This window comes from Petaurus breviceps, unplaced genomic scaffold (assembly GCF_028583685.1).
Source record: "Petaurus breviceps papuanus isolate PSGF00001 unplaced genomic scaffold, PetGlider_PUasm1.0 183, whole genome shotgun sequence".
In the NCBI taxonomy this organism is placed as follows: domain Eukaryota; kingdom Metazoa; phylum Chordata; class Mammalia; order Diprotodontia; family Petauridae; genus Petaurus; species Petaurus breviceps.
The window spans coordinates 17,336,130-17,355,675 of NW_027185791.1; the positions used below are offsets into that span (position 1 = coordinate 17,336,130).

The 19,546-nt window shown below is 42.8% G+C and overlaps 2 protein-coding genes across 3 annotated transcripts in view; both read right to left on the minus strand.

Moving 5' to 3' along the window:
• The window catches only part of UBAP2 (ubiquitin associated protein 2), a 193,308-nt gene that overhangs the window by 171,031 nt on the left and 2,731 nt on the right, over positions 1-19,546 (minus strand). The window lies entirely within an intron of this gene.
• DCAF12 (DDB1 and CUL4 associated factor 12) overlaps positions 36-19,546 on the minus strand; it is a 93,972-nt gene continuing 74,461 nt past the window's right edge. For both annotated transcript variants that reach the window (XM_069087970.1, XM_069087971.1), the window contains exons 6-9: positions 18,801-18,866; positions 17,029-17,191; positions 2,679-2,857; positions 36-2,219 (exon numbers count right to left, since the gene is read on the minus strand). In XM_069087970.1, the coding sequence (XP_068944071.1) occupies positions 2,061-2,219; positions 2,679-2,857; positions 17,029-17,191; positions 18,801-18,866 (567 nt within the window). In that variant the 3' untranslated portion in view covers positions 36-2,060. The remainder of the gene's footprint in view (positions 2,220-2,678; positions 2,858-17,028; positions 17,192-18,800; positions 18,867-19,546) is intronic.

Consider the following 19,546-nt stretch of genomic DNA (forward strand, 5'->3'; position numbering starts at 1 on the left):
CTTAGTTTCACACACACACACTCTCTCACACCATATTGCACTGGAATAATATTTATTTTTTTTTCTTGGCAAAAGTCAAGTGCTACATTTTTAAAAACAGAAAATCCCAAACAATCAAATGCATTACCCATCACAGAAGAGGGTCAGGCAATAGTACAAAATACCATACTTGATCTTTTTTTTTTTGTTACAAGTACTGTTTTTCCTTTAAAGTGATATAAGTTCTTTGAGAACTAAGTCATCTACAGCCTGTAGTTTAATACTTGGAGAAAAAACAAATGAAGACAGTTAAAGATTTGTAGCATCTAGCGTTTTGCTTAATTCCCTGTTGATAGCACCTATTTCTCTAGGTTAGAAAGGGAGAATTCCACAAGCAGCGCTGTGTCTGTCCTGTCATGAGTCGGCGCAGACGCTTAAGTGAGTAACTTCGCCTTCCAAACTCCCTGGGCACAGAGCATCTCGGAAGCTTCCCCTCACCCACCGGGATGGAGAAAAGGGAGATGACAGGTGTTCTGATCCCCAGGAAGTGTTTCCGGCAGCTAACTGGAGTAAGTGCTCAAAGGAAAAGAGGAAATCACCAAATCAAGGGAACAGCCGTGGTTCGCAGCATGATGAGCAGGGAACAAGAGGGTAGATGGCAAGTTTGTCACAAAAACCCGGAGCCCAAATAGACAAATTGTCAAGGTGGGGAAGTGGGCTAGGAAGAATATTCCTATTTGCTAATTACATCAGTGCTGCTGGCCAGCCCCTCGGACCCAGGCAAGGATGAGGGATGCTCCCGGGAGCCAGGCCTCAGCCCTGGGGCTCCGGAGCTGACCCCCTCCCCACCATGCCGAGAGACGGATATTTTACACACTAGGTGCACACTACACACAGATACTCAGCCCCCATCCCCAGACTGAACTTGCTTCTGAAGGGAAAACCGAACCAAACTAAACCAAACCCATCAGGGTAATCAGAAGAGGGAAGGAAAAGGAACACGGAATTTCCCCAAAGCCAAAGGAGACCTGAGGCTCCTCTGGCTGGCTGCAGGCCCCCAATCTGGATTAATTTTTTAAAAATGTTTTTAGAGGAGGAAGGAGGAGGAGAGCTAATGGGAGGTAGGGAAGTCTGGCATAATCCAGCACTCAGACTTCTTCTACCCCTTTTCTAAAAGCTCCATCAGAGGCCTCGACATTCTAGGGAAGCAACAGCAGCCCAGGGGAATGGGAAGTGACACATGGGCGGAAGCCTTCTCCTCAGGAAGCCATAGGGGCAAAGGGAAGGGAAAGGAAAGGGAGCGTTTACCCCCTCTTGGGCCCTGGAAGCCCTAAGAGATAGGGAAACCCCAGGGAGGAGACCCCTGGCATAGGGCCCCAGGGGATGCCTGCAATCTTTCTCAAAGATTTTTCTGGGTGATGGGTTTTTTTTTTTCTGTTTTTCTGTTTTTGTACACAGTGTCATTAGACTTGTACTTTAAAAAATAAGATAAAACCAGTCCCAAAGCTGGACTCTATGGATAAAGTAGTTTCTTTTATAAATATTTTAATTACAAGTAATCTTCACTCCATGTAATTTCAATGACACACATAGTACCTGTGCACACCCACACACCCACACACACACACACACATACACACACACAGAGCCCCCAAACTTTCACAGAAAGTCTGACAGCAACCACATAAGTATAAAGGAATCCTACCTCACAACAGCAAAGTAGGGATGAGTATGACTGTGTCAGCCTAAAGCAGAAGCCAAATAGGGGAAAGTGTGTGTCACTTAAAAAGGAAATACAATATGGGATTAACAAAAAAATCCTTTGGGTAAGAAGCAAATAAAAAGCCAAAAAAAGTATTAAAGCAAAATTCTGATTGCCAAAGGCGGGGGGCGGGGGAGGGGAGAAAGAAAAAGCCACTTCAGACCAACGTACGGAGCCTGTGTCAAATGCCCAAGTCAGAATCAGACTCTGGTGTTCCAATAAGACAAGGGCATCACACAACTGAAAAAATGAAAAGAAGAAATAAGGAAACTGAAGCTGGAAGTTAGTGTAAATCTCTGCATTTCAGAACAGTTATTCATTAGCTCCAGAGCCCCGCATAGTTCCCATGGAGCCCTGAAGGGAGGGGACCTCCTGCCACAAAGAGCTTCGTTCCAGACGAGTCGTAGCAGTGGGTGTAAACAGCATTGGGGAAGAAATCAATGTCTGAAAAATAATTCCTCCAAGTTTCATCATGATTCTGTTGGGAAAAGGAGGAGAAAAGTGTGTTAGCTACTTGATGCCTCAGTAAGGAAAGTAAAGTCCCAGGAGATGTATCAAACTGCATTCAGACCTGGAGCCAGGACTGGCCTCCGAAGAATGAGTCTGAGCCAGCTGGACACACAAGTGTAAATCTCATCCTATTACTTTGGTTAGGAAATGGGCAAAAAAAAATTCACATGATGGGGCCCTCGATATCAATGCTCTATAGCAATGCCCTTAACATTCTTCTCCCAGATCCACCAGGGAATGGCTGCCCATGGGTAAAGCATTTAATTTCTCAGAGATTTAACCTTCTCATACCTGTGAAATGGAGGCAACAATCTCCACTTGATCACAAATATGTGAAGGTAAATCCGAGAACAGAGATGCAGGGGCCCAGCCCCCCTCGTCTTTCTGCTCCTGTGTGAGCCAGTCCCCCAGGGGAAGGCACACTCACCAGCCAGCCGTTACCAGTGCTCAGCTTCAGATGCTCCCCTGCGAGCTTGGGCTTGGAGCCATAGCAGGGTAAGTGCTTCTCTTCTAGAAACCTCTGGGCCCGGATGTCGTAGAACAGCAGGGAGCCCTGCCCTGTGCCCACAGTGACGATGTGCTCGTAGAAGCTCACGGAGCGGATGCCTGAGGCGGGGGGAGAGGAGAGTGATCAAGGAGAGGCCTGGAATCACCTTCAGACACGCCACTGAAAACCTGTGGTGACTATGACTTATAACATGGCCTTCTAGAGTCATCAGAGCATGCCGCTGAGTCAGCCCAGCCTCCACTGGTGATGGAGACCCTAGTGGGAACCCAAGGGGTGCCGTGTCAAAACCAATGCTGACGGAGACTCTAAAAAGCCTCACATTAAAAGCTCCAGGCACATCTTTAACTTTTCTTAGTAACTAATAGGTTAAATGGTGGATGACAGACCTAAGTCCTTCTTAAACCTGTATATGGCTCCAGTTTGAATGGCCTTTCAGCTTTATGAACTCTCCACTTACTCTGTTCATGGTATAAAATTGTGATTTTTTTTTAGGGGCGGCTAGGTGGCACAGTGAATAGAGCACTGGCCCTGGGGTCATGAGGACCAGAGTTCAAATCCGGCCTCAGACGCTTAACACAAGAACTAGCTGTGTGACCTTGGGCAAGTCACTCAACCCCAATTGCCCTGCCTTCCCCTCTCCAAAAAGCAAAAAAAAAAAATTTGTGTTGACTATTGTCATCCTGCTTCTAGGGAGCTGTGTATAAACTAATGGGAATGATTTCTAAAAACAGAGCTTCTACATTCTTCAGGTGAGTATCCTTCAAAGCAGTGCCCCTGGAAGGCAAGTAACTTATGCATCTATTCTAGAGATGCCCCCACTCAGGAACTCCTCTTTGGGAACTGCTTACAAGCCAGGCAACAAAATCGGGTGTGACAATTACGCCTGTCTTCATAATACAAAACGGTATTCTCTAGCTTCATTCCCTACTTTGCACACAGCAGACAGGGTTCTAAGTGACTCACAGCACTGACTAGAAACCAAACACATTTTCAGAGGATGAAGACTTCTTGCCACTGAGGCTATTCAGAACGACGACTCCAAAGTCAGTTCTCAGGGAGGTCCCAGGAAGGTCTTGATCGAGGGTAATGACATTAAGTCTGTGGCCTCCCAAGGAACTAACAAGGAAGGACAACTCTCATTTGGATAAACACGTCCTTGCATATTTAAAAAAACAAACCCTGCAATAATATCACAGTCATACCTCATCTTGTATTTATTTATTCAACCATTTAATGGCAACAATGTACAAGATATTCTCCTAAGAATTAGTACTGGTAGGAATATGAAGACACAGAAAAAGTCATGGTTGGGGTATCTAGGTGGCGCAGTGAATACAAAACGGACCCTGAAGTCAGGAGGACCCGAGTTCAGTTCTGGCCTCATACACTTAACACTCACACAAAAAAAAGATAAACTAGCTGTGTGACCTTGGGCAAGTTACTTAACCCCAACTGCCCTCCAAAAAAAAAAAGCTAGGCTGGTCCTTGTGCAACAGATTGAAGTCTATTTTTGTGACCACAGTGGAAAAAAATACATGAACATAAGTGACGACATGTAAGAAGTGCTGTTAATTATGCCAACTAAGTGCTATAGCTTTGAGTGGGAAGAATACTTCAAGATGAGCTGATCCCTCCATGAAGGCTTTTATGAAGACACAACATTTGAACTGGGTCCTGAAGGTAGGATTTTGGCAGCTAGAGACAGGAGATAATAGCATATCAAGTAGATGAAATTGCATGACCCAAAGCACAGAACTGGAGAAACAAAAGAGGTGTTTGGGGAAAGGGCTAATCCATCTGGCTGCAGAAAATGTAAGTGTAGAGGAGAGTCAGGAGACAAGGCTGGAAAACAAGCTTGGGATAATTTTGTGGAGACCCTTAAGTATCAAGTTAAGGAGTCAGGATTTTAATTCACAGACATTAGAGGGGGATGTAGGTTTTTGTACAAGAGAGTGACATCATTTGAGTGGTGCTTTGATCTGGTGCTTATATAAGATACTACAAGGGGGAAGGGCTGAAACAGGAAAACTGGTTAGGAAGTTACTGTATAGGTGTGCAATAATTAAGTCAACCACAGATATGAATAGAAAAGAATAAATGGAAGTGATGAATGGAGGGGAAAAAAGGCAAGCGAATGGGACAAGTCAAAGGGAACTCTTAGGTCTTCAGCGTAGGTAACAGAGAATGGTGATACCACTGACAGAAAGAGGGAAATCAGGAAAAAGAGATGATTTTGTGGAAAAAAATAACAAGTTTTAAATAGACTGAGTTTCAGATGCCAGATGGATATAAAAGGTAGAGACATACTTTGAAAATGTGAGACAAACTTGGAAGATGGTTCAATGATGAGATCTATTTATCTTGGGAGTTACCCACTGAGGAGGCCTAACTAAAGCCATGGGTATGGATGAAATTAAGCTAGAGAAGAGAAGACATAATCTTGGCACTCACATTTAGGACGGCATGAGGAAAAGCAGCCAGCTAAAAAGTTATGGAAGGAACAGTTAAAGAGAGGAGACAAGATTCAGGATAACAATGTTAGAAATCAAAGCAAAAAAAGTATCAAGAGGGAAGGGAGATTAACCTCATCAAATGCTTTGGAAAGGAGAATGTGTAATGAGAAAAGGCTGCCGGATCGACACTGAGGCCACTGGCAGCTTCTGAGGCTAGCTTACATGGAGTCAAAAGGACAAAAGTCAGACTGGATAGAATCAAAGAGGGAAGAAGAGGTAAACATAATCTAATCTGTGCTTATAGATCCAGACCACATGTGGCCTCAAGAGGTCGCAGGTTCCCCACTCATAGATTAGACTACTGATTGATAATTAGACTATTGAGTAAAGATCGATGACCAGAAGGAAAGACAGGACAGCTAGAGGAAATTTATTTTAATTTAATTTACTTATTCAGGATAAGCTAGAGGGAAGGAAGGCAGTAGAGAGGACTAGACTGAAGTCACAAGGAAGAAAAAAAAACGCTATTAGAGTAGTCTCAGAAACAACAGGTAGGGATGTGAGCACAGGAGAAGATTAGCCTTAGAAACAAAGTACTCTTACACACAGCAAGGAAAGATGAGTTAAAATACAGCTAAATTTTAAGATGGAGAACACAGAAATTGAGCAACTTTGAGAGATGGCCTAAATAACAGTAAATTAGAGGCCATTTGCTTTAAATAAGGCGTATAAGGGAGGGAGATGGAGTTTGAAGAGTGTGTTAGGAGTTTTAGTTACTATGAGACATTAACAAGAATGCTGCTAGCAGTGAGATCTCAGGTGAGGTAAGGAGTCTTTAAATTATGTTAAATGAAGAACAGTTCAGAAAATTGAGGTATTTGGCCTGAAGAAAAGATTTCAGTGGGACAGGACAGCTGTTCTCAAATGACTATCTAGATGAAAGAGGCTTATTCTGTTTTGTTCCAGAGGGTAGAAATAGGACCCAACAAGTAGAAGTCACAAGGTAGAAGACTTCAGTCCAATATATTTCTTAGCAGTTAGTAAAAACTATCAAAATTGGCACAAATAGGAAGAAAGCTCCTCTATTAAGAAGGTGATTATCCAGTTTCTACTTGAACATTTGTTCAAGTGAAAGGGAATTTGTGTGATACAATAAAATGATAGTAAGAATAATTCATCTGGTGCTATAAAGTTTGCAAAATGATGACTATCTCGTCATAGGACAGCTTATACACTTTTGGACAACTTTTATTATTAGACTATTTTTTTACACAGAGTTTAAGTCAGCTTCCTTGCAATGTCTATTGACTAACCTCCCGGTGCACAGCTCGGTGGCACAGGGGATAGAGTGCTGGGCCTGGAGTCAGAAAGACCCATCTTCCCAAGTTCAAATCTATCCTCAGACACCAGCTGTGTGGCCCTGGGTAAGTCACTTAATCTCCATTTGACTCAATTTCCTCAATTGTAAGATGGGCACAATAACAGAACCTATCTTCCAGGGCCGCTGTGAGGCTCACATAAATAGCTGTAAAATGCACATTGCCTTGGAACATGGTAGGCACTTAGAAAATGCTGATCTCTAGGGCTCCCCCACTTTCCTCTGGAATAAAGAGAGTAAGAAGTTTCCCCTTTTCCGTGGCAGCCCCTCAGATACTCTAAGGCAGCAGCTGTTCTCTCCCCACTTTAAGTCTTCTAACCTCCAGGCTAAACGTTCCCTCTTGTTTCCCAAGTGTCATTTTATGGATGCCTTTTCTCATCCCGTCTGCCCTTCAGTTTGTCACACTTTTATCCATTTTTTTTAATCCATGTTAGATTGCTTGCTCGTGTTGAGTCTGTGGTTAACTAAAAGATCTTTTCACAGGACTTGACTTGTGCTGTTGGCTTTTTTTTTTTTTGCTTTTTGGAGGGGGGAAGTCAGGTCAATTGGGGATAAGTGACTTGCCCAAGGTCACATGGCTAGTAAGTGTTAAATGTCTGAGTCTGGATTTGAACTCAAGTCTTCCTGACTCCAGGGTCGGTGCTTTGTTCACTACACCACCTAGTCGCCCCTGTGCAATATGCTGACTTTTAAAAACTAAGTGCAAGGGGTAAGAGCACCGGCTCCAGTGTTGAGAAGACCTGGAGATCGAATCCCGGGCTCAGACACTTAGCACCCACCCAGAAACACCTGGCTGTGTAACCTTGAGCAAGTTACTTAACCCTAATTGCTTAGGGGCGGCTAGGTGGCTCAGAGAGTAAGAGCACTGGCTCCAGTGTAGGGATGACCTGGGGATCAAATCCGGACGCAGATGCTTAGCACCACAGCCAGAAATAACTGGCCGTGTAACCTTGAGCAAGTTACTTAACCCCAATTGCTTAGGGACAGCCAGGTAGCACAGCAAGTAAGAGCACTGGCTCCAGTGTTGAGAAGACCTGGAGATCGAATCCCGGGCTCAGACACTTAGCACCCACCCAGAAACACCTGGCCGTGTAACCTTGAGCAAGTTATTTAACCCCGATTGCTTAAAAAAAAAACACACACAACTAAGTGCAAGCAAACCTTTGTGTTTCTTCTTGCTAACTTTCATTGATAGCTCTAGTTAGTGTTGCAGTTTGTTGAGATCTTTTGAATTCTGTCTTTCAAGAGTGTCAACTGCTGGTAGGTTTGGATGAAGCTTCACAGTCTTCATCTTTCCAGGATGAAGTATTTTTACAGCCTGTCCTCCAAAGGCAGCTGCTTCACACCCTGGATTATTTTAAAAAACGTCTTGGGCACTTTTTACAGTCCTACTATCTGAAAGATAGCTGGAACAGTTCATAGTAACCAAAGTTTACATGTACAAGGTGAAGACAGTATAGCATAACAGAAAGAATGCTAGGCTTACAGTCAGAAGACAATCTAAGTTTACATTCTGACCTTAACACTGGCCATGAGCTCCTGGGAAAGTCATAAGCTCTCTCCACTTTAGGCCACTCCCTGTAAAATGGGAATAAATACCTGTGGGACACCTCAGAGGATGGTTTGGATGCCCCACATGTGCATTACTGCATCGCACATACCGTGTTTCCCCGATAATAAGACCTATCCCGAAAATAAGCCCTCCCCTTACTGTGTAAGATTCCTCTAAAATAAGCCCTCCCCCAAAAATAAGCCCTATTGAGATTGCTACTGTAGTGAAGGTGATCCCCTGCACTACACGCTACATTACGGTACCCTCTGTATGCACCGTCCCCCCCCCCCCGTGAAACGCCCGCCGCGCTCCAAACTGCATCCAATCAGAGCTGCAGCAGTGAGCGCGTCATCCTGTTCTTCCCCAGTGATTTGCTTATTGAATAAAGGTACATTTTTTTGTTCACATTTACCTGTTTATTAAAATTGCTGTCAATGTTCATTAAAATAAGCCCTCCCCTGAAAATAAGCCCTCTGGTGTTTTTCTGTCCAAAAAAATAATAAGACAGTGTCTTATTATTGGGGAAACACGGTAGAAGTCTGGTACAAGGATAAGTTGCTGCTTGTAGTGCTGTTTCTAAATTCTTTCCTGCTAATACTCTGCCTCCAGGTATTAGTACCCAATGTTTGCCCTTTATTGCTGTATCAACACACTGGACTGAAGTCTTCTGAGACATCAACAACTTCAGGTTCTCTTCCTGGGCTGCATATGTAAGTGCATCTTATAAACTACCATCCACCACACGTTATAGTGTTTCAAAAAATCTCAAGTTGGAAGAGAAGACTTTTGAAACCATCTGTAGTCTGCCAGATCATTTGCATAATTATGCAAATCTGTACTTACACTAAATACCTGGTTTGTGAAGAAACAAGGAATCCTGTTTTCCCACAAAAGCTAAGACTTAAGATTGAAAAAACCAAAATTAAAAACATGGGTTGATTCTAAAAGTGGGAGGGGGGGAGAAGCTGTGATAGAAGATAGGGAAAGATAAAATGTTTTTAGTTCATATAAAGACTAGATTACAAAAAAAAACACCTTTCAGAGAGCCAGAAGTAAGCAAGTTCAACCTGGGGTGCAGTGAGGTCTGGGGGAGTTAGGCAAACTGGACTCAACCAGAGCTAGTAGTGCCAATAAGCAAAGTTTGAAAATTGTGCCCCTTGGGGTGGTCAGGTAGCACAGCGAGTAAGAGCACCGGCTCCAGTGTCGGGATGACCTGGATCAAATCCGGGCTCAGATACTCAGCACCACAGCCAGAAATAACTGGCCATGTAACCTTGAGCAAGTTACTTAACCCCAATTCTTTAAAAAAAAAAAAAAAGAAAATCGTGCCCCTTGTATATTACTGTCCAGTTGAGGCCTTAAGCTTTTACTACTACATGTGACTTTACACCACAAAACAAGAACCTTTCTGCCTCAGAGAGAAGACTTTTCTGGCACTGAAAAATGCAAAATTCTCTCCCTGTCCTGCCATCCTCAGCCTCACCTCACAGGCTGACATTCTCCTCTATCCATGCGCTCCATTCTAGGAATAGACTTCCCCTTCCTCTCTGGACCTTTCACCTCACAGACTGGCTCCTAATACTAGTACAAGCCTGGCTTTCCTCTGAAGACACCATCAATCACTTCACTACAGTTTAATTATATCACCTAGTTCTAAACTTGTGTTGAGCAGGTGGTGGCACAGTAAATAAAGTACAGGGTCTGGAGTCAGGAAAACTCATTTTCCTGAGTTCAAATTTGGCCTCAGACATTTACTAGCTATATGACCCTGGGCAAGTCACTTTACCCTGTTCTTAGCTTCCTCATCCGTAGCAGCTATAGGAAGCTGGAAAAGGAAATATCAAACCACTCTAGTATCTTTGCCAAGAAAACCCCAAATGGGGTCATGAAGAGTTGGATACAACTGAAAATGATTCAGTAATACCAAAAAAGTTCTTGTTGCCATCACTGACTTATCGAACTGCAGGATACCTTTCTATTTTCTTTAGTTACTTCACCACGTCACTAGAAGTCTTGCCCTCCACTCTAACTCCTGTTACTCTCCTTCTTGGCTTGGTGATGCTCATGATCTCATGATCAGTAACAGCCTGGCTTCTCTGTCAGGCGCCCGTGATCTCTCGCTGTGCTCTCCATCTCAGCCACTCACAGGGCAGTCATTGACTTCAAGACCCTGAACTCTTATTAACGTTCCTTCTCTGCTCATTATCTCTGATACTGCTACCTGTCCTACCAGCTCATTCCTGAATCTGTCCTCTGTCCTCTCCATGGCATCTGTCCAAACCCCTTCTGACTTTATTTCTCATTCCTCAGATCTGACCCTGTAGTCAGCTATCTCCACAAAGCATGATCCTCTATTCTAGAATTCCTTGCCCCAGTGTCCTTGGGCCATTCCTGGCCTATTAATACCCAAACCCAGTTCACCCTTTCCATCTTTTCCTGAGCCACTAATTGAAGAAATTAAGAAACTTCTTTGTTGACTAAGTCCACTAAAATTTTATTTCTAATAATAGACAAAAAATGAGGATAACAGCTACTATCTATACAGGGCTTTAAAGTTTATAAAACAATTTATGTACATTGTTTCATTTGATCCTCACAACCATCCTAAAGGGTAGGTAGTTACCTAATTGTTAAGATTTTTAATTTTTAAGAGAAGCAAATTGAGGTTCAGAGAAGTTCAGTGACCTGTCCAAAGTAACAGAGGAGCAAAGTTTAAGGTAGGAGTTCAACCCACGGCTTCCTGAATCCCAGTTCTGACCTTCTATCCAATATATACATTCTCTTAGCACTGCTGTATGATAATTTTATTCCTCTTGTATCAACTCTCCTGGTTCTCACAGTAGTTATTCCAAATCTCCTCTTCTAGCCTTCAACTCTACTCCATGACCTTAGATCTAAGTGACTGAGATTGATCCTGAGCTCCCTCATCTTCCCTTCTTCATACCTGAGCAGCTTCCCTATCTTCTTTCCCTTTGGTATGGTCCCAGAGGATGAGGTGGGCCAGCTCCTTGGGAAATCTCAATCCCTGCCTTGCTCAAATTTCCACTTAAATCTTGTTCTTTTGACCTATTAACACCTCTCCAAAGTCGTTACCCCCTTACATCCCACCAATCTTTCTCTTGATGCTCTCTCCTCATCCTAGGTTCTGGGATTCTCCATTTAAAAAACAAAAAAAACTTCTCAACCCAAATACCCTGTCAAATTATTATCCTACATTCTCCTCCCCTCAAGTAACCTAGAAGAGGTGCTTATACTATATGCCCATATTGAAATTTAGACTTCACCTCCTATTCACTTTCCAAACCCTTACAATTTAGCTTCCCAAACTAACCACTCTGTTGATATTAACCTCTCCAAGTTCACCAATGACTTGATTCATTTCCAATTCCAGTGGCTTTTTCTAAGGCCTATCCTTGACCATTCTTCAGCACCTGCCATTGCTGATCAGCCTCCCCTGCCTCCTTTTGATCGCTCCTGGCTGTCCTGCTACCCGTCCAATCATTCTTCCTGTTTCTGGTCTGAGTTGGTCTTACTCTTGATTTCTAAGTGCTGGTATCTCTCAAGTCACTGTCATCAGATTTCTCTCTAAATATATACTTATTCCCTTGGGGAAATCTCATGTCATGGATTTATCCTTTCTATGTGGCTAATTCTCCAGATCAGTACTTGAATCTCTTGGGAGCACCACTGTTGTGTTTCCAGTTGCCTGAGGAAGATCTCCACTTGGTCCTAGCAACAGGTCTAGAACTGAACTTCGCATCTTTCCCTTAAAATCTGCCCTTCTTCCCATCCTTTCTATCTGGGTAGAGAGTGTCACTATCCTTCTAGTTACACAAGAGTAAAATATTAGACTCATCTTTAACTTTTCCTTCTCCTTTTCCTTCCAAGTCCTATTCACTTTATCTCCACAATATTTCCAACAACCATTTCCCCTTTTCTCATATTCATTCTTATCACCATCATTAAGGCCTTCAACTATGGCCTACTGTAGTAGTGTTCTAGCTGGCTTCCCGGCTTCTGGTGGTCTCCCTTCTCCAAGGCTTTCCTCACATAGCTGCCCAACTAATCTATTACACAGGTCTGTGCATTTACTTTTTCAAAAGTAATCTGAGGGGGCGACTAGCTGGCGCAGTGAATAAAGCGCCAGCCCTGCAGTCAGGTGGACTTGAGTTCGGATCTGGCCTCAGACACTTAACACAAAAAACTAGCCTTATGACCTTGGGCAAGTCACTTAACCCCAATTGACCTCAAAAAAAAAGTAATCTGAGCCTGGCACTGAAAATTTTTTCCAACCTAGTTTCAACCTAGCACCCCTTCAATCCTTTTTTTTTTTTTTTTTGCCAAACTGGGATACTAGTTATTTTACATCTTGCCTTGTTGTCTCCTATCTCCTGTATACCTGGCTATACATTCTATATACAAACTGTAAGATGACTGATGTAGTATATTGAAAACATTTCTATTCTTTCAAGATTCAGCTTCAAGACCTTAAATACCAACCCTTCCATGAAGCTTTAGCCTGATATTTTCTTCTGGTGGAGGTGATCTTTCTTTAAATTAACTCACAGAACTATGTCTAGATCTTGCCTTTTCCCTTATCACATTCTACCACATATTGTAATTATTTGCATATATATCTAATATTTTTACTAGACTATAAGCTCCCTGACAATAGAGGCTATTTTTAATCCTTGGATTCTCAGGGTCTAGCACAGTGGGTATTTAATAAATGTCTATGGAACTGAATTAAATTGCCTTCAGCTAGGAATTTAATAGCATCTATGGGCAAGGTATCAGACTGAGGGAAAATAGAAGGTACTATTTCTTTCTTTTTTTTTTCTAGAGCAATTGGGGTTAGGTAACTTTCTCAAGGTTACACGGCCAGGGGTTTCTGGGTGGGTGCTAAGTCTGAGCCTGGATTCGATCCCAGGTCATCCCAACTCTGGGGTCAGTGTTCTTACTCGCTGTGCTACCTGGCTGCCCCAAAGGTACTATTTCTAAGGCTGACTATTCCTTGTATTTCAGACCTATGCTCTGAACCTGTAATTATTTATCTACCTGTAGTAAAAGTTTCCTGTTTGTATTTAAGAACCCTGGCTTGACGATGTACTGTCATGCTCATTAAATATAAGGAAGGGGATTGGAAAGGCCTTAAGCCACACAGGTGAGTTCAGAACCTGAGCATGTCAGTCAGGTACTGTGCCAACACATACAAGTTAGGTTATTTTTCTCTTAGGTCACATGTATTATAGCTCTAGAGCTGAAAAACACCTGAAAAGCCACAGAGACTAATCCCCTCATTTTAGAGAGGGGGCCTGAGGCCCCAGGAAGTAAGTGACTGGCCCAAGGTTACACAAGCAGTAATAGGCAGAGATGGGAACTGAACTCCTATTCTGCCTTTACACACACTACTCTCTTACAATACCTCAGTGTCTTCCTTACACACTTGCTCACACTGAAGTTCATCTGCCACTTTTCTGTCTACTCACAAAGCTCTAAGAAATCTCCCTGCTGTTTTCCTGGTATATTCACCATTTTCATTATCTGAAAGAGTCAAGCGACATCTGAAACTTCCAGAATTCCTCCAGTCATTCCATTTCCAGTGCATTTATGAAAATGGGTAAATACTGCTTCCTGGGGGGCTACCATCTCCCAACTGGTAAAAGAACATTTTTCTGGAGAGAGAATCGTTATGTTATGTTTCCTAGAGTTAGTTCTCTGAACATGGAAAAATATATCCTGTGGTCCCTACAGCAAGGTAGGACTTTCCCCCCCACAATCGCTTTTGGTGTACAGCCTTTGGTAGGGCATCCCTAAGCTGTAACTATCGATATCATGGAGAGGAAGCACACTCTCACACACCACACCCCATGGCATCACTAAGGCAGTAAACAGACCACAAGAATCACAGACGGCAGAGTTAGAAGGTTATATTCCATTCCATCCTTTGCCCGAGTCATCAATACCATCTTTAGTATTCCTAAAAATTGGTCATATAGATCCTTTTTTTTTAGATTTGCAATAACCAAAGGGTCACCTACCCTCCAAGCTACCCATTTCAGGTCTGGGCAGCTCTAACTCTTAGGAAGTTTTTCCTTGTGTAGAGCCAAAATCTGAGTCCACTAACTTCTTATCACTGGACCTAGTTCTGTCTTTTTTATAAGCCAGGTCTCCAAAGGACTTGAAAAGAGCTATCACTGTCTCCCCTATGCCTTCTTTTCTCTTCCCCAGTTTCTCCATCTCATTCTCATATGGCAGAGTTTCAAGTGCCTTTACCACTCTGGCTGTCCTCCAGTTTATCAATATCCCTTCCAAATGTAGTGCCCAGGATGGTACAGAACATTCCAGGTGTAGTCTGACTAGGCCAGAGTACAAAGGGACCATCACCTCCCTGGTTCTAGATGCACTGCCCTTTATCAGTCTGGTCTAAGATTATGCTAACCTCTTCTGCTGCCACTTTCCAGTGCTGCTTCATACGGAGTTTGCAATTCACTAAAATGCTCAGGTCTCTTTCATATGAATATCTTGTATGATTTTTAATTTTAAAAAATACAAATTCAGGACTTTACCTTCCCCCCTATTAAATTTCATCTCGATATCTTCACTATACAATCCCAATCTCTTTGTATTTCAATTTAATTCAATTTATTTAACTATTTCTATCAGCTTCATGTCATCTGAATTTTTAAAAAAATGCCACTTTTGCCATCATCCAAATCAGTGAAAAGGAACAGGGACAGGGGCAGATCCCTGGAGTAGGTACCCCAATAGGGACCACCATTCAGTGTGACATCAATCTAGTAAATATGTATATATGTATGTGTGTATATACACATATATTTTTATATATGTATGTGTGTATACATATACACACACACATGTTCTTTGAGTCCACTTAGTAAACTCATTCTGAACCCACATAACTGAACTATCATCTAGACTACGTCTCTCCATCTTGTCCATGAGGATATTTGAGTTTTCAAGATGATAAAATACAAATGTGTTTTTCTTTGTGGGTAAAACAGGTGGATTTTTGGTATGAGACTGGGGCAAACACCTTGCTGAGGTCCAGACCTACTCTGTTCACTGCATTCCCCTGATCAATGGGTTTAGTGCAGCATCTGTAGCTCCTAACAATTTCTGAACAATTCTAGTACCTTGTTCTGGAATTTTTTCCTCAGCTAATACTACGTTCACTGGTTTGTGATCTGAAGTATCCATCTTCTTTCAGTCTTTGAGCATCAGGACAATGTTTGCTTGTCTCCATGCCCTTGGCATCCTCCCAGCCCTCAGCCCCCTCTTCTCTCTTCTTCAGAATCCCTGAGAAGAGTTTGGCAGCCACATGTGCAAGTTATTTCAACACCTGGAATTCATTTTCAGCAGTCAGCCATGAACGCTGTGCTGTGGTGCTGGTGAGGTTCTCTGAACCACAGCTTCCCCATCTGGAACAGCTTGCCCCACACAGGCCCCATACAGGGCTGTGATGAAGTTCAAATGAGATGACATTTGTGAAAATGTTCTGAGAGCTTTAACATGCTATATGAATGCACAGTAGTACTGTGCTGCCATTATTATTGTTTCTAAAATACATTAGGTTAGGAAGGGGAGAAAAGTGAGAATGACAGAATGGGGCAGAAAGGTAAGGGTAGAAATGGCAGGGAGTGGGTGGGCAGGGCTTGGCTATTCTTCACTGAAGCTGAGGATGTCCTCCAAGCAACAATCCCAGGCAGAGGAAGGACACTTGGAGCTTTGAAAATAACAGTGAGAGGGGAGACCAGGTAGCACAGCGAGTAAGAGCACCAGCTCCAGTGTTGAGAAGACCTGGAGATCGAATCCCAGGCTCAGACACTTAGCACCCACCCAGAAACACCTGGCCATGTAACCTTGAGCAAGTTACTTAACCCCAATTGCTTAGGGGCAGCCAGGTGGCTCAGCGAGTAAGAGCACCGGCTCCAGTGTCGGGATGACCTGGATCAAATCCGGGCTCAGATACTCAGCACCACACCCAGAAATAACTGGCCGTGTAACCTTGAGCAAGTTACTTAACCCCAACTGCTTAAAAAAAAAAAAAGAAAATAATAGTGAGAAATGGAATTTGTCCTGCTAATCCAGTGTCAGCAGGAGGTGATGTGGCATAGGGGACAGAGGACTGGCTTCAGTCAGGAAACCCATGCTCAGGTCCGCCTCTGACGTACCAGCTGATGAACCGAGTAAGACAGTCAACCTCTGAAACAGACAGTTATAGTTATAGTCTGAAACAAGATCATAAGTTGCAGGCAAGGTATGGATTCGTATTGGTGGAGGGAATTTCCTCACTAGGATTTCCTAGACCAATGAAACCACAGGCCAATAAAAAAAAGCCAGTGTTAAGAACGACAACAGTATTTAACCCAGGGGTGGGGAACCTGCCGCCTCGAGGCCACATGTGGCCTTCTGAGTCCAAGTTTTACAGAACAGATCCTTTTATTAAGGAGATTTGTTCTGTGAATTTTGGATTCACGCACTTGAGGCTCTAAAGGAGACTGCAGGTTCCCGACCCTGAACCAATGCTATTGGCCTCTGAGTGCTAATTCTGAAACATCACACGTACTGGTGGCTAGTTTATAGCATGGCTCTGAATGTGGCAGATAGGAATGGTTCTCTCCCTGCTGAAGGATTGCTGTGTCTTACTCTCAATACCATAAATCCCTATTTTACCCACAAGGAATAATGCATTTGTATTTCATCATCTTGAAAATCCAAACCACATCTGCAATATTTTTGCCCAGATGTTTCCTGGCCTTGTGGCTATGTTGGCCAAATATGATAGAGGGCAAGAAAGAGTGTGTAAGCTCGTCTACGTATGTGTGTTGTGGGCAAAGCAAGGGGCCCACAGGGGGTTCTCACCACTGCCTCGTTCTCTGGAGCAGACCGACTTGACACTGTGTGACGGCTGTCGTGGGTCCAAGAAGGAAACATGAGCTTGGGAGCCCACTGCATACACAGACCACTCATGGCCATAGGCCAGACACACATTCTCACGACAGTATGGCAGCTTGATGGACAGGAGCTGGAAACCAACAAGAAGAAGATGAGCGTATGACACAAGGAAACGGCAGACAACCCCTGACCCCTGCAGCTTCAAAGGGCAAGATGATCAACAGGTACAGAGATAAACTGTCGGCGGAATGAACCCATAAAAACCTTGTCTTCTGTGTCTCTAGAGAATCGGTCCTCAGAGTTGCCAGAAGAAAAAGTGTGTGATCATCTTTAAGAAATGAAAATACCGTGTTTCCCGATAATAAGACCTATCCCGAAAATAAGCCCTCCCCTTACTGTGTAAGATTCCTCTAAAATAAGCCCTCCCCCGAAAATAAGCCCTATTGAGATTGCTACTGTAGTGAAGGTGATCCCCTGTGCTACACGCTACATTACGGTACCCTCTGTATGCACCGTCCCCCCCTCCCCCCAGTGAAACGCACGCCACGCTCTGAGCTGCATCCAATCAGAGCTGCAGCAGTGAGCGTGTCATCCTGTTCTTCCCCAGTGATTTGCTTGCTGGCGCCATTGAGAGCAGTGCCGCGGAGGAGAGCTGAGGCAGGACAACATAAGCCCTCCCCTGAAAATAAGCCCTCTGGTGTTTTTCTTTCCAAAAAAATAATAAGACAGTGTCTTATTATCAGGGAAACACGGTAGCTGGATATTGCTGAGAATATGGCAGGAGAGAAAACAAGCCTTAAATCAAAGTGTAGAAGAACCTGCTTTCTCCTTCTGCTGGGATAAATACAGCCATCTCATTCATTACCTTTGACCAAGTCGTTACATTCAACAGAACTGCTAGAAGTGACTAGACGAGAGAAGGCAAACCAGAAGGGAAGTGTATGTGTGGGAGGACAGGAAAGTAACCTATTCTATCCCCTTTTATCTTCCAATAAGAAACTCACTGGAATCTTGTCTGATTCCTTCATTCAGACACATAATTTTTTATGTAGTGCCTGTCTACAGTAACACGTGAAGCGCTGTGCTAGCATCCTAAAAAACATCGGTAAACTTGCTAAGAGAAAAAGGACTTTCTGAAGTGCTGCCTCCTCATGGGGGAGTAATTACCACACCGAAGGCAAGCAGCAAAGAATGTCTCATTATGGAGTTAAGAGGAAGATACTATTTCAATTATAAGTGAATTGGATTGAATGCATTCTAGAAAAACTGCACGTAAACTAAATCCATCTTCCTGTTGATTTACGTGATCATTTCAGAGATGCTTTATCTACATTTATAATTGATATTCACTTGTCATTGGCTAACACTTATTTGTCCTTAGTGCCTTAATCAAGTAGTTAATTATTTATAGACACTTAAATAGACTAGAAAGGCTATTATTTAAAAGAATACAGCAGTGAAATCTTTAGTAATATTAAAAATTATCTTCTAATTGAGCCATTTAAATACCTAAGATTCTCAAAAAGAAGGATACACTTGGATTTTAATGATCCAAGAGTTAAATTCAAGTGGTTTCTACAATCTCCTCAAGCTTAGTTGTAGACAAAAGGTACCCAGGGATGTTCTATAGCTGAGTATCTCAGAATTGGTTAAGAGACTAGGAAAAAGTCACACAGCACCATGACTACAAGGTTAGCTGATTATCACACAGCATCACAAAGGAAGCACTGTGGTCACACCTTGGACAATGTATGTTCTGCTTTCCAGAGATGAAAGTAGCCATCCAGCGACAATGCTCCAAGCTCCTGGAAGAAAAAATGAGAAGCAGGTTCAATAGACCTCTACAAAAACACGGCCCATAGGTATTAAGGCAGAGCTGGGTGGGTGGGGCCGAGAACTAGGCACCCAGACCTTGCAGCTGTCAGCCATTCTGGTCCCTCCATCTATCTCCCCCATTAAGGTTCTTGCTTCACTGTGGAAAGGTAATGTGGGATAAAAGCCTAAAGAAGTCAAGAAAAATGGATGTAAACGGCAGCGCTGTGACTATGGGCAAAATGTGTTTACCTCTGAGTCTTGGTCTTCTCATTTAGAAAATAAGGATAATAATAATCACATATTTAATAATATAGTATATACAATATAACATTATATATAGCATACATTTTATTATATATAACAACACCTCTTTCTAAGAGTTGATAGGGTAAAAATATTTTATAAACTTTAAAATGTTATAGAAATACAAGTTGTAATAATAATTATTACTACTACTAAGTGCTTAATCCCCACTTCTGTTCTTCCAACTGTCTCGTCACCTCCGCCTTATTTTACACTTCTGATGTAGAGACCCGTGTACATCACCAGAGAAGGAAACAGAATAAGACAAGTGACTGCTTTTAGAGTCATGGTAATAATAAAATATTAATGGGAAAATCTGTCCAAGAACAGACTAGAGCACCTGCAAGAAATAAATGATCGACAAAAA